Raw genomic sequence first — 16,446 nt, 5'->3', positions numbered from 1 at the left:
TTTTCTATGCAATCTCTATTTATCAAAGCTGAAAAGCTTTTTATTTTGGGATACTGAAAGCAAATAAGGAAGACTCAATTTATAACAGAATTCTTAAGCCAAAATTGAAAATCTCCCGATCTGGGATATGATTTTTCTGATTTTTTTAATTCGACGTGGGCCCCACCTCATTTAAAAAAAACTCACCTAACACTTTTAACGTTAACGTTTCATCATAAAATTTCATAAGTATTTGAAATAAAATATTTTAATATTTATTACAGTATTCAGAGCATTGTCAAGACGTATAACATTTTCAAATGTAAAATGACCGTTTTGCTTCTGGAATTTTTCCAATTTATCTTTAGATAACTAAAATAATTGAAGTTAACTAAGTATTCTAAAATTTCATCATAATTTATTATTTAATATTTTTTAATGATAATTTTTTAGAGTCGAATCTGATTTCGGTCCACGGGTTAGCAAGTATTCAGACTGTGTTCGCCGCGAATTCGTACTTACAAGTTACCTCCCATCCCTCCCTCATCCACCATCTTCTTGAAAATGGCTTCCCCGTTGCGGCTCTCTCACCAGAACTTCTTCATTGATTGCGGCAGAAAGTCGACTCCGGCGAGATTTGAGAGGCTCCGGGTGTCCTGTTATCCGGTTTCATCAGCCGGAGCAGATGGCCCCCGGTTTTCCAAGTAAGAATCGATTCTTGTTACAGTTCCGATTCAGCTGTCTACAAAGTCTGATTCTATTGAATTTTCTGATTGGTCGCAGTGAGGAAAGTCAATCACGCCTGATTCTACTGGAAAAATACGGAAATGGGACTTCCAAAAGGTGCTCACTGCCCGAAAGCCTGAAAAAGTTTAGCTTGCATTGATTTTTTAGAAGTTGTGTAATTCCATGCTGATTTAGCAATCTGTTTGTTTTTGTATTCAGATATATCTTCTCTTATTTTTGCAATGTGTATGGCAGTAGTATTTTTAAATGCCACTTAATGCTTAAAGCCTAGTAAGTTTAACTTGCATTGATATTTCATAGTATCTCTAACTGCGTGTTGATTCAGCAATTTGCTGTCTAAATGGATTTATTTTAGTTTTGTTTTTGTAATGTGTGTCGTAATAATACTTCCGAAAGGTTCTAACTTCTTGAAAGTCTAGTAAGTTTAGCTAGCATGGTTTTGTGATTGCATGTTGATGTAGCAATTTGTCGTATGTAGGTTTATCATATTTTTTTTTCATTTTTTGTAATGCGATATGGGATGATGGTAGTACTTAATGGTACTAGCTTGGAGTCTAATAAGTTGAGCTTGTCATTATTTTAGAGTATTTCAGTAATCGTGTTTTGATGGAGCAATTTTTTTTATGAATGTATACAATCAGATATATCATAGAGAGTGATTCAAGGATTCAAACAATCCTTGGCGAACGTTTACCTGAAACTAGTGTTTTTCAAGGTTCAGCCTTCGTGGAACATGACTCAGAACTACGCTGGCTTCCAACAATTATTAAGGACTTCATTCTGCCTGCTGGCTTCCCTGGTGATATGCTATATCTTTTCCTTTTAAGTGCCCACTTAAATGTCATCGCTCAATCATGTCTCTACATGGTTATGAGAACTTTTTGGGTATTACAATGTGTTTGATTTTATATTTCGAGTTGCCCTGCAGATTCTGTTTCAGATGATTACTTGGACTACATATTGCTTCAGTTCCCAACAAATGTGACAGGATGGATTTGTCATACGCTGGTCACTTCCAGTCTTTTAAAGGCATGTGAATCTAATTCAGGCCGTAAATTCTGCTTGGGTATGTTGCCTAGTAAAAAATCAGCAAACATTCCAAGACTTCTTTATTTCACTAGTGTATGGAATGGAATATCACCAAATCTGAAAAGTTTTAGTTGGACTATAGAACCAAATCTGAAAAGTTTTAGTTGGACTATAGTGGAGCTTTGATCTCGTTACGTCTCGAAATCTGACAGAAACTTTGTTTCAATTTTCATATTCCTTTTAATCCATTCGTGGCTCTAAATTTTCAACTCTTCAAAACCAATAAAGGGGCACAATTTTTCCTTGTATACACGGAGGATGTCATGGGTAAAGTCTTTGCATATCTTTCCTAAAATTGTGTAAAAAGTTATCGTGCTCATATATTATTTTATAGCATCAACCATTTTTTAAATATTTTTTGCTTTTTCCAATTAAGTCATTGATATTAATGTCGAACTTTTTATTGCCGTTCTGCACTCAATGTTCACCGTTCGAAATTTTTTGGTGTTAATACAGGCTATTGGAATAGGGTCATTTTCAGGATCCGCTGCAGCGGCTGCTGCTGCCACAGTCAGGTATAGTTTACGATTCTTAGTAAATGAGCTGTTTTTTGCAGTTTTTCATTTTACTTTAGTATCATCCAAACATTAATTTATTATTTTATTATGTGTCCGGCATGGTAATCTCCCTGCTCTATTGGTTTACATTTTTTCTATGCTCAATATTTTTTAAGGATGTGAAAGACACTTTTATTCTCTTAAAATGCAGGAGTTCAGTGCATTAATGTAGGTTTGTTGGTGTTTCTGCAGATGGGTGTCTAAGGATGGCATTGGTGCTCTTGGTCGATTATTCATTGGTGGGGATATCTACTGTCACCATTAGAAAGGACACCACTGATATGAAATTTTGAGTGTTTATGGCTTCTTTATTGTCAGGTGGAAGATTTGGTAATCTTTTTGACAATGATCCTAAACAGTGGCGCTTGTATGCAGACTTCATTGGTAGTGTAGGAAGGTCTGAATTCTACTTCTTGAAGTGTGAAGAGCTGTTTCATCATTCTTTATGATGCAAATATGAACTCTTGTTGCAGCATCTTTGATCTCAGCACCCAGTTATATCCTGCTTATTTCCTGTCATTGGCATCAGTAGGTAATCTTGCAAAGGTAAAGTAAATTTTTTCTAAGGGTTACCCAAAGTGTTTATAATTTGTTAAATCCCAGCATCCCTACTCCAGCATCAACAAAATTTTGGAAGAATTTTTGCCCCGTTTGTTTTTTGAAAAATGGAGCCATATTGAGAAGAATGGTAATGCCCATACTTCCTGCCTATGCAGGCTGTTGGGAGGGGCCTAAGAGATCCATCATTCCGGGTTATACAAAACCATTTTGCAATCTCAGGAAATCTGGGAGAGGTCTCCGCAAAGGTAGGCCGCTATGATATTTTTGCTATCAGAAATGTGTGGCTTAGATTGTTGATTTAAGTTTTGCATAGGTCCTCTGATTGCATCTCTTTATGGGTCTCTGATTTTGTTTACATGCTTGCTGTTTATTGTTATTTGAAAGAGTGAGAGGAGTTGAATACCAGTTCGCTAATCTTTTAAACCTTTTAAGATTCTGGAAACAACTATGATAGGATTTTCATATACCTTTGTGGTGAAATTCAATCAGCAAGAAGTCTTTGTGTTATGTATTATAATTGTTCCTTGTTTTAAATTATGGAAATCGAGGTAACGCTACAATTACAGAACTAATTCCATCGCTGGGTAATTTCACTATATTTTTCTTGTTTTCTTTTTTGTGCCAAAATCGGCAGGAAGAAGTTTGGGAAGTAGCTGCTGAGCTAGTTGGACTAGGTCTAGGAATACTTGCTTTGGTATGTAGGGTACCTGGATACCAATTTATCTTGATATCAATTTCCACTCGCTTGAAATTTCATTCTTCATTCATTTCAATTAAAATAAAATATAGGATACTCCTGGTATTTCGTCATCATATCCTACGATGACATTAACTTGGCTGGGCATGCAGCTGCTACACCTTTGGTTGCGCTATTTGTCCCTCTCTGTTTTGTGGTTCAATACAGTAAGCATTTTTTCTGCATGCTTAAGCATAGATGTTAACGAGTCTATATATTTATGCAAATTCATAAAATGTATTTTTTTTATATCTAAACTCCTTAAACTATATTGAAAAGGCTTTTATTGTATCTTTGTCATAAATAAGGGAGACTAACAAAAGAAAATATTCACCGTTTTGCTCTTTGGTTAGTTGCATTTAAATCCTTTACATAATTTTTTGGCAGATAAATCTTAAGCGTGCTCGTATACTGGTAAATTCGCATGTGTTGCACCGGAAAGTTCCAGGTAAGCTTTGTTCTTGTGTTATATACTTTGGCAATTTTATCTGGATGGATAAATAAGCTTCTCTCTTGCCAGGAATCAATGGCTGTAACAAGATGGAAGATATATTAGTATGGGAAAGGTTTATGAAACCAAGAATTATATTTGGCGTGTCCTTGGAAGAGATGATCACCGGAGAGAGACGTGGCTTCATGGTATGATATTATTTTCTCAGTAGTAAATTTCTCATAATTTGCATTTCGGTTGAGGATTTTGAAACGAAGCAATTTCAAGTCGTTCAAACAAATCCACAAACTATGATTCTGAGTTACTTTTTTTATCATAGTGATCGATTTCGAATTCTTACTTCAATGTAGTAATTGAGATTTATTATCTGGAATTCATAATTTTTAAATCCAATCTTCCAATTCAGATGGATCATTATTTTATTTTAATCCAACATCAATTTCTTCTCGTCGTTGTGAACTTATATTTATAGAATTACGATGAACTGATTAAAAATGTTATGCCAGAGTTCAAATGGTTGATTTTCTCCATTTGCTTTTAACAGTTGAGGATGCTTCATAAACTTTATGCAGAAGAGAAATACTTTCTTGTTCTGAACCAACATCAAACAGAATTTGAGGTCTTTGTGTCCTTCAAGGTATATATGCAGTCATAGGATTGCATACAAATTTCTAAAAATATCAATAATTTATCAAACTACTTTATTCTCCAGGAAGGAGCTACAGGTGTATCCGTGTTGCGAAGCGTGTGGCAATCATACTGGCTCCATCAAAACTGGAGTGAATCAGACGTCGCCTTCCATCATCTCGGGCAAAGCTTGATGGAATTGAATACTAGGTTTGATGACTTCCTGCTACAACTTGAAGCATCTGGATGGGATACAAGTCAAATAATTTTAAAAGTGCCGAAAGAAATTTTAGTACAGGAACACCATACTTTGTGATCCTTTCACTTTCAATTCAGCAAGGGCGATCTGAAAACACACTCCTGATAACGGCGGACAGAATAGTGCCACCCTTCAACAAAAATCACCTTATGTGTCGTCATGTTTTAAAAATTCAAGTTTCACCGGATGAATTTCATTGTCACGCCCTCTTTCATCCTATTCACCATACTCCTCTGAAGTTTCTGGGTCCATTCTTGCTCCTAATCTGCTTTTCTATCCTTTGAAGCTGAGTCCCGACTCCAAGGAGACCTTAGGCATTGTTGTTTTAACACGTCTTGCTTTTCAATGATGCGGCGGCAGCCTTTTCGCCATTCGTCCTTGAAGGTACATTATCCATTGCATCAGTATCTTGGTAAAGTTCCTCCTCCATGGGGTGTGACTGAATTATAAGGTTAACCTCCTGGGCTACCATTTCTTGGGAAGATGCATTTTGGATTTTTCCCCTCTCCATCACAAATCTGTTGTAGATTTATATATTTTCATGTACTGGCAAGTAACACGTGCGTTGCACGTGGTGAATAAACGTTGTAATGAATAAGTGAACATAATACAATTATATTGAGTGAAATCGAAAGAACCATTTTCTATTGAATATTCATAATATAAAAAAACATTATTGGCAATATGTATTAGATTATTATAATATTATTCAAATAAATATTTTAATTCACCTTAATATGCATGTCAATTATTTTTTGTGGAGCAACCAATAAATGTCTCAGCAACCTCTTCGAACAACGTCACCCTAGCTATTTCATTTTCATCTTGGACCAGCATTGTTATCTGGTACTTGAAAATTAATTGTGAAAAAGTATACAAGATAATTAAATGTTTTTAAGCATGTAAAGTTAATTATAGTTGAAATACCTTAGGACGATCTCGATATTCAGCTTCACACAATTGGTGCAATCAAACACATTGGTAATTTTGGTAAAATAATTGAAACAATTGCAACATGATTTTTATTGATTTATTTACAATTTTTTAAAGCTTGCCTTGATGTAATAATAATTGCTCTACATGTAATGTTATAAGAGAGAACAAATTTAATTCCAGATAAATCATCTCATGCCATCACAAAGTCATAAAGGAATATAAAGCCATCACAAAGCCATAAAGGAACATAAAACATCATCAAAATGTTTTGGTTCAAAACAACAATTCATAAAAGACAAATCACAATTTAAATTAATGAAGGACTTGGAAGACAAATCACAATTCTAAAAAAATTGGCTCTTTTATATAGGTAAAAATAATAATAGGTAATAGATTGTTGTGGATCGATGTGGAGTTTAGAGGGGAGGGAGGGTGAATAAACTCTACTCTTTTGACGATAGTTTTTGCAAAGGGTGCTAGAATCATGTTAGAGATTGTAGCTGTTCTTGTTCGAGTGTAAGTCCAGCAGATCACAATAACAAGTACGGAAACGATCCGATGGAGTAAGGTGAAAACAGTAATAAGAGTAGGCAATGAAACAGTAGTTGTTTCTGGAATTTCGAAGATAAAGTCTTCTACGTCTCCCCTTCTTCTGTTTCCAGAAGGTATCACTAAAAGACTTTGGTTTTTACAGTACACACTTGTACACACCCACTTTAGTAGGGCTAATCTTTGGCCTACTTAAACTCTTAGTAACTCAACACAATAGTTAAATACAACAAGGTTCTGGAAAAGACTCTTTTTCAGTTTTACAAACTCTTCTCTGAAATAGTAAAAGTGTTTTGCTTGAAGAGATGAAGAAATAACAGTACAAAATGATCTCCAAAGATCAGATGTATAATATGAAGCGTGTACTGATTTTCTGCAAGTTTGAGCTTAGAAGATGATGATTGGTTCGCGGTTGCTCAACGTAGCGTTGGATAGATAAGATGATCAGCGTTGTTCTCTAAATGGTTTAGATCCATATATATAGATAACTTGAATCCAACATCTATAATCAAAAACGGCTCTTTTGATTTCAGATAGAAACAGCTTTATTCCTTAAAAGGATCCTGCAAAAATATTTCAACACAATCAGTCATGTTTCTTACCAAAAAGGGTAAAGCGAATTAAATGACTTGTACATCACTTAATGGTGCAATTAATGCTTAGTACTAGATAAAATAACGGTAACATTTAAGATAGAAACGATTGAGTGAAATGTCGTTAAGTACTGATCCGGTAAGGCTAAGTTCTGCTACTGTTATACTAAGCCATTGAGCACTAACTAAAGTACTGCTTCTGGTAAAAGCGAGTCAAAAGCTACTGCTTTGCATTATATTCTGGTTGGTGTTATTCCTACTGGTTTTGATTTTCATCACCACAATAAAATAGGTCTAACAATTTCCCTCTTGCGGTGATGCCAAAACCTGGAAGTTAGTAACAATGAATAATAAAGCAGATAGCAACTAAAACCAGATGATTAATAAGTAAATAAACAGTTTGATCAGAGTTTGTAAAACAGCAAGAAATCCTAGTCATCTGTTCCAATATCTCGGAACAGAGTTTCCTTATCCTGAGGATCGTGATTTCTGTGGGATGGTTCTGCTTGATTTTCTCCAATCATTCCTTCTTCTGATCCTCTTCCTTGTGCTTCCATTATGCCTTCTGTTTCCCCATTTTTGGCATCAGCAATATGAGCCTGAGTGAGTAAGAGATCCAGTCGTCCAGTAAGTGTAATAATGCCATAATGCAGAATTTCCAGAGTCGGTGTGTGACTCGAAACTTGATCATTCAGAGCCTGAATAGATTGAGATTGGGATGCAATCTGAGCATTGATAGTTTCGAGTCTGGAGTCCATAGTGTCAACTTTGGTAGAAACAGAATGAAGAGCCGCATCATGAATAGGGATCCTCTGAAGAACATCAGATTGGCCAAGTACGAGGTCAGCATGGCTTTTGAGTACATTTTTCCTGAAGAGTTGAGTCCCAACCTCAATTTTTGCCAACGATTCTGCTGTGTTTCTGACATAATTCATGACCCGTTCTCTGAAATTGGTGGTGGCATAGACTTCACCAGCATGAGCATGAGATAAATGCTTGACAGTCTCTGAAAGGCTGTCAACAGTCCTTTTAAGATGTACAATCTCAGATTCAAGATTGAATTGATCTTCATCTGGGGATTGGCTTCTTTCACGCATTCGTTCTCTAATTTCAGCAATATGCGCAATGCGAGCAATTTGAGAGGGTGAGTCAGCAGGAATGACAACTAATGCAGTAGAAGAGACATGAGTAGTAGGAGCAGTAACGATAGCAGTAGATGGTGCAATAGAGAATCCTTCATTAACAGTAGATTGCTCAGCAGCAACGATTTCAACAGCATCTTGTTCAATAACAGCAGAAGGTTCAGGAAGTGCGCTTTCTTCTGGTTGACCGACTTCCATAGCCTCCAAATGTTCGGTGGGTTGAATCAGATCATTCAAGATCGCGACCATCTCCTCCTGATGTTCAGTGGAGAAGATCTCCAAATTTGGGAATGAGGGAGATTGGGCAGCATACGATTCTTCCTGGGGTTGATCTGCTGATTGGACTATTGGTTGGACTGATTCATCAGCTCGAATTGTGTCTGGTACCGCAGAATCATCTCGAGTGATAGATTGAATGACTTCATCTACTGAAGCCAGTTCACGAACAGATATGAGAGAAGAAGACTGAGTAGGCAGCTTGGGAGATGCAGGAGTACTGTAAACATTAGCTTATGTAGGAGCTATAGTTCGTTCCTCAATTGGCTTAATCTGATCAAGAACTGGAATAAGGCCTACTGAATATGGTTCAAAATTTCCAAAATTCTGTTCTTGAACAAGAAGTTGCTCATCCATTATTCTCAAATGGTCAGTCAGTACAAGGATCACATTTTGATCTCGAGCAGCAGTAGGAATCAATGCATCAAAATTAGACTTAAGAGTCTTTAATACTGATTCCAGCTTCTGATGTTTAAGCTGCTAAAAAATGAAGCTGCAACGTCTCATCGCTTCAATCACATTTTCTGTTTTTGCAAATTCAAAGACCTTTCTCTGATATTTTACCATTCTTCCAAAAGTACCTTGTGTTCTGAAAAACGTGAGGGAATAAAATACCCGAACCTTCTGTCATTCATTAAAGAAAGTCATTTCTTAATTGGCAGATTTTTCAATTTCTTCCAAATGAAGATTAATACCAGTAGAGACGGATGATTTGGCAGCTTGAAATTTTGGTTCTTCAATAATTTTCCCCTTGCCTTTTCCTGACGATGAGGCAGTCATCACGGGTTGAAAAGCAGAAGACCCGATAGTTGATTCACGAATAACAACTCCAGACACGAGTCTGAAAGTTGAAGTAGTAGATGTTGTCGGAACTAAAATAGAAGTTGGTTTTGAAACAGATGTGGTTTGTGGTGCAGAGGGAACAACTTCTGGATACACTTGTCTCAACGGAACAGTTTCCAACTCAGAGATAGATGTTGTCTTCTTGATTCGAAGAACAGTGCGAGCTTTCTTCTTGCTAGGAGTAGGTGGCAGAGATGGTTGAATAGGAGCAGAAGACTCCTCAGAAACTGTCTTATCAGAATCAGTGGAGATAACCACTCTCTTTCTTTTAATTTTCTTCTGAGGTGCTAGAGCCTCAGCTTGAGCATCTCCCAATTTCCTTTTTCAAAGCAATAAACTCAGCCACGGTTGGCTTTGGTCTCAACGCAAGCACATTGTCGGCATCTGCCATTGTGACATACGAGGCGTCCAAATCAGAAGTAAGAGCAAAACCAACATCCTTGAGCATTTGATTGATCTGCACAGTGAAACCAGAATTCCTCCTAACCACCATTTCCTTCATTATTTTGAACAGAAAACGATTTCAATCTACCTTATATCCAGAAGTGATGGCAACCATCACTTGAAAATTTTCTTTTGTTAGCCTATCGAACGTTCTGGCTTTGACTAACAGTGCTTTGGCAACAATATCAGCAAGTACTTGAAATTCCATCTTCAACAACTTCTTGAAATAGGATGGAGACAGTTCTTCTCCAGAAGCTGATAAATTCAGTAGAGCAGTAGACATTTCCTCCTTGGAAATTTCAGAAAGTTCATTGATCACTGAAAAAGGGAGAAAGAAAATTGATCCAAGCAAAGTAGCATTGATAGAGATAGATGCATCGCCCTTGGAATACATGATTTTCCCTTCTTCCACAGTCGCCTTAGCATAAAACTCCAAAAGGGCAGTTTTGTATATCACAACAGGTTGCTTCTAAGAATTTTCTGAGTTCTGATTTCTCAATAGTTTGGAACATCTTGAGAAGATTCTCATCCTTGATAGTAAGGACATATGCAAAGTTAACTTGGTAAGCATTCAAGGTGTAAGCTCCGACCATTTCTGTAAGTAAAAAGGATTCGATGAGAATATGAGTGCAAGAGAAAGCAGTAGTCGATAATTAGAATACTGGAAACGTAAAAGTGAAAAGAGATGAGAGAGGCGGTTAAAATTAAAAAATGTACACCGGTCAGTGAAACATAAAGACACATGTCAATATGTTTACGGTTGAGTATTTGAAAAGTTAAACAGAGGGTGTCAGCAAAACTGATGATTTTTTTAAAAAAAAGTTTTGAAAAGAGCGGGCTTTCCAATTGGTTACTGAAAATAATCAGAATAAGATTTGTCGTTTTATGATAACGTCTAGTGGAAGTAACAGGGTACTGAAATATTTTCAGCACTTTGATGAAACCAGAAGACACGTTGTTTTATCGAAAAGAAAAACATTCTATCTATTACTGATAAAGCACGAAAATCTTAGTCTGACTAAGATACTGTTCCCCCTAAATCAATGCAACTAATTAATGCGACGATACAATTTCTGAGGAAAAGATAGATGAATCTTGGTATTCGTGTAGTCAGATGGCTGTCTCTTCAGCTTCACGAGACTCTATATGAATGCCTGCAAATTCACAAACTAAGTCATTTAAACTTTTCATCATATCAAAGAAAATGAGCAGTTCAAGCTATCTCTCGGAGTCTTCTCCAGAGCCAGAATCAGCAGAGGAATTCCAAAGACAACTTCCAGCCTCTCATAAGCAGATGTTTGAAGACATCCTTTTTCAAGATATGAAGACCGAGAAGAAAATCCTCAGTTTATAATATGAACAATCAGTTAGATTGTTCGTTCTTATTAGGGCTAAGCTGTGGAATAATCTCTTTCACGAACCATGATCAAGCAAAGTGAGGGGATCCCAGCAGTCCTTAGTTAGATTCCTGCTGAAGTATTTTGCAACATAGAAGTACTTCAAGCTGCTGATATCAACAAATGTAGTAGATAAACTCAATGTAATGTTTCTGGTTTTATGAATGAAAAATCTCATTTTGACATGTTTTGTTTATCTACTGCTTTCATTGAATGAATGATAATAATAATAAAAAATTGATTAAGAAAAACTCAGTCTGTGTAAATTAGAAGAGCAGTTCGGTTGACTTTAGACTCTACAACTTCTTCATCATTAAATGAAATATGTCTATATATAAGACAACAACAAGTGTTAAGAAAACAACAATTCGATATGTCGGACTCAAGAAATTCAGATGCCTGTAGCAGCACTCATGTCTTGGTAACACCAGAGACACTTCCACATTTGGAAGCTTTGAAGAGGACCATTGAGGAATATGTCTGGATAAAGGTCATGCCTGTATGGTTCAAAGTGCAGGAGCTGCAGAATGTGTATCAGAATGGTTTGACTTCTACTATTGCTCAAAGGACAAGAGCAAGAAAGTAAAAACAGGAGTTTGAGGTTGATCAAGTTTCTGAGCTTGCTACTGAAAGAGTTCTGCTTCAGATGATGCTCTGGAAGGAATGGCATCTGCTCGAGAAGATTTCCAGCACAGAGTCCTTTAAAAATATTAAGAGTCGTGATTTAAACAACTGGATATCTCAGTGTCAAGATTCTGTAGGGTCTGAAATGTCTCGAGTAACCTGGTTTCGATTAAATTCCTAATGAAATACCAGTAGCTATTTGTAAATTGTCTCTTTATTCTTATGCACAGAGAACAGAGTTAGTACAGTAACACAAAATTGATAATATTTAACCAGATGATAACATCAATAAAATCAACTTAAATCAATTAAACCTAATATATTTCGAAAGTAAGAAAACTTATTCTCAGGCAGAGGTTTTGTAAAGATGTCTGCTGCCTGTAAATCAATAGAAACATATTCCAGACGAATGTCTTTCTTTTGCACATGATCTCTTATAAAATGATGTCTGATGTCGATGTGATTCGTTCTGGAATGAAATACTGGATTTTGTGTGATTGCAATGGCACTGGTATTGTCACAGAAGATGGGTGATTCAGAGGCTTGAATTCCATAGTCTTTGAGTTGTTGTTGTATCCATAGTATTTGAGGACAACAACTTCCAGCAGCAAGGTATTCTGCTTCTGCTGTAGACGTAGCTATGGAAGTCTGCTTTTTACTAAACCAAGAGATCAGCCTATCACCAAGGAATTGACAAAAACTACTTGTGCTTTTTCATGTCTAGTTTGCAACCTGCATAATCATCATCTGAATATCCAATAAGATTGAAAGATGAATCATTGGGATACCATAAGCCAACATTTTGAGTTCCCTTTAAGTACTACAGAATACATTTAGCAGCAATATAATGAGATTGCTTAGAGTTAGATTGAAATCTTGCACAAATGAAAACGACAAATAAGATATCAGGTCTACTGGCACTAAGATACAATAGAGAGCCAATAAGACCACGATAGTGAGTTACCTCTACTGGAACTTCACTTTCATCCTTATCAAGCTTGGTAGATGAGCTCATTGGAGTGGAAGCAGCAGAGCATGCTTCCATACCAAACTTTTTCAGTAGCTCATTAGTATACTTGGCTTGATTTATGAAAATTGCAGTATCAAGTTGTTTGATCTGCAATCCTAGGAAGAATGTTAATTCTCCCATCATGCTCATTTCGAATTGATCCTGCATCAACTTAGCAAACTTTGCACATAGTTTGAGGTTAGTTGACCCAAAGATAATGTCATAAACATAGAGCTGCACTAATAGAATGTGTTTATTTTTTTTATTAAAGTGAACAAAGTTTTGTCTACTGTTCTAATTGTAAAATCATGATTGACAAGGAATTGTGAAAGAGTGTCATACCATGCTCTAGGTTCATGTTTTAAACTATACATGGCTTTGTGTAATTTGAATACATGATGAGGTGAAAAATGATCAATAAAACCTGGAGGTTGTTCGGCGTAGACCTCTTCCTGTAGTAGACCATTTAGGAAAGCACTCTTCACATCCATTTGATAAACTTTGAAATTCTTAAAAGCAGCAAAGGTCAAAAATATTCTGATAGCTTCGAGCCTTGCTACTGGCGCGTAGGTTTCATCATAGTCTATTCCTTCCTCTTGTCTGAAACCTTAAGCCACCAGTCTTGCTTTATTTCTAATCACAGTTCTTTCTTCATTTAGTTTGTTTCTGAATACCCACCGAGTTCCAATGACAGCTTGGTGAGATGGTCTAGGTACTAGAAACCAAACTTCATTTCTTTTGAATTGATTCAGTTCTTCTTGCATAGCTTCAATCCAACTTGGATCCAGAAGAGCTTCTTCAATTTTCTTTGGTTCATCCTGAGAAATAAAAGCATCATGCATATATTCATTAATCATTTGTCTTCTGGTTCTCAAAGGCGCTGTTGGATTTCTAATAACCAAAGATGGAGGATGAGATTTTCTCCAAATAAAAGGGTTTAAAGGGATTTTTTCCTGGTTGATATATTTGGATTGATCTCAGATAAACCAGTAGCAGGTTCTAGAGTGCCAGCTGCTAGTACTGTATATCTGATGTCTGTACTTCTGGTTCCACTATTGGAATGTCTGGTTCTGGATTTTGAACGTCTTTGATATTTGGTTCTGCATCATCTTCACTATCTGGTTCCAAATGAATCCTGTCTAACCTGTTACTCAAATTTGACATATTAGAATTTTCAGGATCACTGCTCTCTTCATCGAAGACAACTTGAACAGATTCTTCAACATTTAGAGTTCTATTATTGAAGATTCTGAAAGCTTTGCTTACTGCAGAGTAACCAAGAAATAGTCCAGCATCTGATTTTAAATCAAATGCAGATAAATAGTTTTTACCGTTATTGAGCACAAAGCATTTGCAACCAAACACATGAAAATAAGATACATGAGGCTTACTCTCTTTCCATATCTCATAAAGAGTTTGATTATGCCTTTTGTTGATCATAGTTCTGTTTTGTGTGTAGCATGCGGTGTTGATTGCTTCTGCACAGAAGCGCTGAGAAATGTCTGTATCTGCTAGCATTCTTCTAGCAGCTTCTTTAAGAGTTATGTTTCTCCTCTCAACTACTCCGTTTTGTTGAGGCGTTCTGGCAGCTGAATACTCATGATGAATCCCCTGTTCATCTAAATAAATCTCAAGGATTTTGTTAGTAAACTCAGTACCCCGATCACTTCTTATTTTAATGATGGAAACTGATTTTTCATTTTGAATCTGTTTCAGAAGCTTGATTAGGAGGTTAATGGTTTGATATTTTCCAGTAAGAAATATTATCCAAGTAAATATAGAGAAATCATCAATAACAACAAGGGTGTATTTCATTCTCCCTAAGCTCATGATAGGGATTGGACCAAATAAGTCCATATGCAGCAATTCCAAGCACCTTGAAGTTGATTTACTACTTTTGTTCTTGAAGCTGGATCTGATCTGTTTTCCAAGCTGACATACAGAACATACATGATTCTTAACGAAATTAATATCAGGCAAACCATCAACTATGTTCTGCTTCTTGAGATTATTGATTGACTTGAAATTCAGATGATTCAATCTTTTGTGCCAGAGCCAATGTTTATCACTAAGAGAGGCAACTAACCATGTAAGAGCATTAAGATGATCGAAGTTCCATGAAACTTTGTAGGTGTTACCTTCCCTCTTTCCAGTTAATACAATAGACTCAGCAGAATCTTTAACTGTGCATGTGTGCTTCTGAAAAGCTACAAAGTAACCATTATCACATAGTTGACTAATGCTAATCAAATTATAACAGAGATTCTCAACCAGTAGTACATCATTAATAGTTATGTTACCATGGATAATCTTACCTTTACCCATGGTTTTACCTTTTGAGTTATCTCCAAAGGTTATCTTTGGTCCAGTACAACTCATTATTTCAGAAAGTAGATTCTTCTGTCCATTCATGTGTCTGGAGCAACCACTGTCCAGATACCACGTGGAGCTGCTTATATTAGCTTTCTTCACTTGTTCCTGCAAACACAAATTTTAGTATCTGGTACCCAATCTACTTGGGTCCAAGTCTTATTAGTCCCTTAGGAACCTACATTTGTACAATTTTTGGTGATTTTGTACTTCGGGTATCTATAGAGGTGTGTGCAGCAGAGGGTCTGTTATTTCTAACATTATGCATTTAGAATGTTGTTCTTCCCTTATGTTTTTGTTTTCTGGCCTGTATCTCTTCTGAATATGTCTAGAATTGTAGTACTAGTAGTTTTTAACCTTTATAGGGGGTCGTTATCCTGAGTTGAATCCTCTACTGGATCCAGCACTCTGGTGAACTCTCTCCTTAGGTTCAACATAGCCCAGACCATAATGCTTCCTTCTGTTCATCTGATTTACATTCCTTTCAACTTGAACAGTTGGTACTTCAGGTTCATAAACCACACTGGATTTGACAAAATTAATGAACTTCCCTTTGCCTTTATCCAGTTCTGTCTTGGTACTGGTTTCAGAAGTGCTTTCATTATTGTTGAATCCGAGACCACTCCTATCTCCGGATTGCTTCTGCAATTCTTGCATTTTTTTTAATGAAATAGAAGACTTATTCCAAGCATTTACCAGAACAGACAGCTTCTGATTTTCAGACCTCATTGTCTGGTAATCTGCATTCACTCTTTCATTCTCAGTTTTTAACTTACTCATCTCCACTTTCAAGTCATTGCAGCTGTTCTCTTGCAAGCAAATGAACTTACTGACTTGATCTTTTAAGTTTAGATTTTCAATCTTAACTTCCTCTAATGATTGAGAAAGTCTCGAGTACTCCTCTACCATGTCATGCAGTGCTTTAATAAACCAGTTTGTGTAAATTCATCAGAGTCAAAGTCAAATACCTCTGTAGATGTCGAGGTTGATTCAATGTCTGCCATTATACATTTGATCTCTTCTGCATCGCTATCAGTAGAATGACTTTCTGAGTCAGAAGATTCAGAACAAGAGCCCGCCCATTTTGATTTGTTCTCTTTAGCAATCATCGCCTTGCGGTCTCTTCTGGTCTTCTTGTTATTTCTTTTGTAGTCTCTTTTCTTCTGATCATCTTTCTGTGGCTTCGGGCAGTCAGCAATGAAGGGCCCGACTTTTCCCCAATTAAAACATTCCATGTCACCAGATGGTGAATCCTTC

General features: G+C 36.4%; 1 protein-coding gene across 4 annotated transcripts; it reads left to right on the top strand.

Annotated features, from left to right (window-relative positions):
- The first annotated feature begins 466 nt into the window (after positions 1-466).
- LOC140818617 (protein root UVB sensitive 5-like) lies at positions 467-5,537 on the top strand. 4 transcript variants are annotated; one of them, XM_073178641.1, is made up of 15 exons: positions 467-683; positions 763-822; positions 1,368-1,525; positions 1,655-1,755; positions 2,272-2,330; positions 2,565-2,611; positions 2,691-2,769; positions 2,846-2,918; positions 3,089-3,178; positions 3,568-3,627; positions 3,723-3,836; positions 4,057-4,117; positions 4,190-4,308; positions 4,665-4,757; positions 4,833-5,536. In XM_073178641.1, the coding sequence occupies exons 1-15, from the start codon at positions 544-546 to the stop codon at positions 5,061-5,063; spliced, it is 1,485 nt and encodes a 494-aa protein (XP_073034742.1). In that variant the 5' UTR covers positions 467-543; the 3' UTR covers positions 5,064-5,536. The 4 variants fall into 4 exon arrangements, with proteins under 4 accessions (XP_073034742.1, XP_073034743.1, XP_073034745.1 ...); XM_073178644.1 differs by having other exon boundaries at positions 525-683; positions 1,448-1,525; positions 4,833-5,537; XM_073178643.1 differs by having other exon boundaries at positions 525-683; positions 1,442-1,525; positions 4,833-5,537.
- The last annotated feature ends 10,909 nt before the right edge of the window (positions 5,538-16,446 follow it).

Source organism: Primulina eburnea, chromosome 17 (assembly GCF_022965805.1).
Source record: "Primulina eburnea isolate SZY01 chromosome 17, ASM2296580v1, whole genome shotgun sequence".
Taxonomy (NCBI): domain Eukaryota; kingdom Viridiplantae; phylum Streptophyta; class Magnoliopsida; order Lamiales; family Gesneriaceae; genus Primulina; species Primulina eburnea.
Note: the sequence above shows the minus strand (reverse complement) of the source record. Positions and strands in the feature narration are given on the sequence as shown.

What these genes read in the sequence shown, in the direction of transcription:
- LOC140818617 (XM_073178641.1), top strand. Translation starts at nt 544, where the DNA reads ATGGCTTCCCCGTTGCGGCTCTCTCACCAGAACTTCTTCATTGATTGC. An exon ending in CAGTAGGTAATCTTGCAAAG is followed by an intron (nt 2,919 to 3,088) that starts GTAAAGTAAATT and finishes CTGCCTATGCAG; the next exon opens with GCTGTTGGGAGGGGCCTAAG. An exon ending in TGGGAGAGGTCTCCGCAAAG is followed by an intron (nt 3,179 to 3,567) that starts GTAGGCCGCTAT and finishes CAAAATCGGCAG; the next exon opens with GAAGAAGTTTGGGAAGTAGC.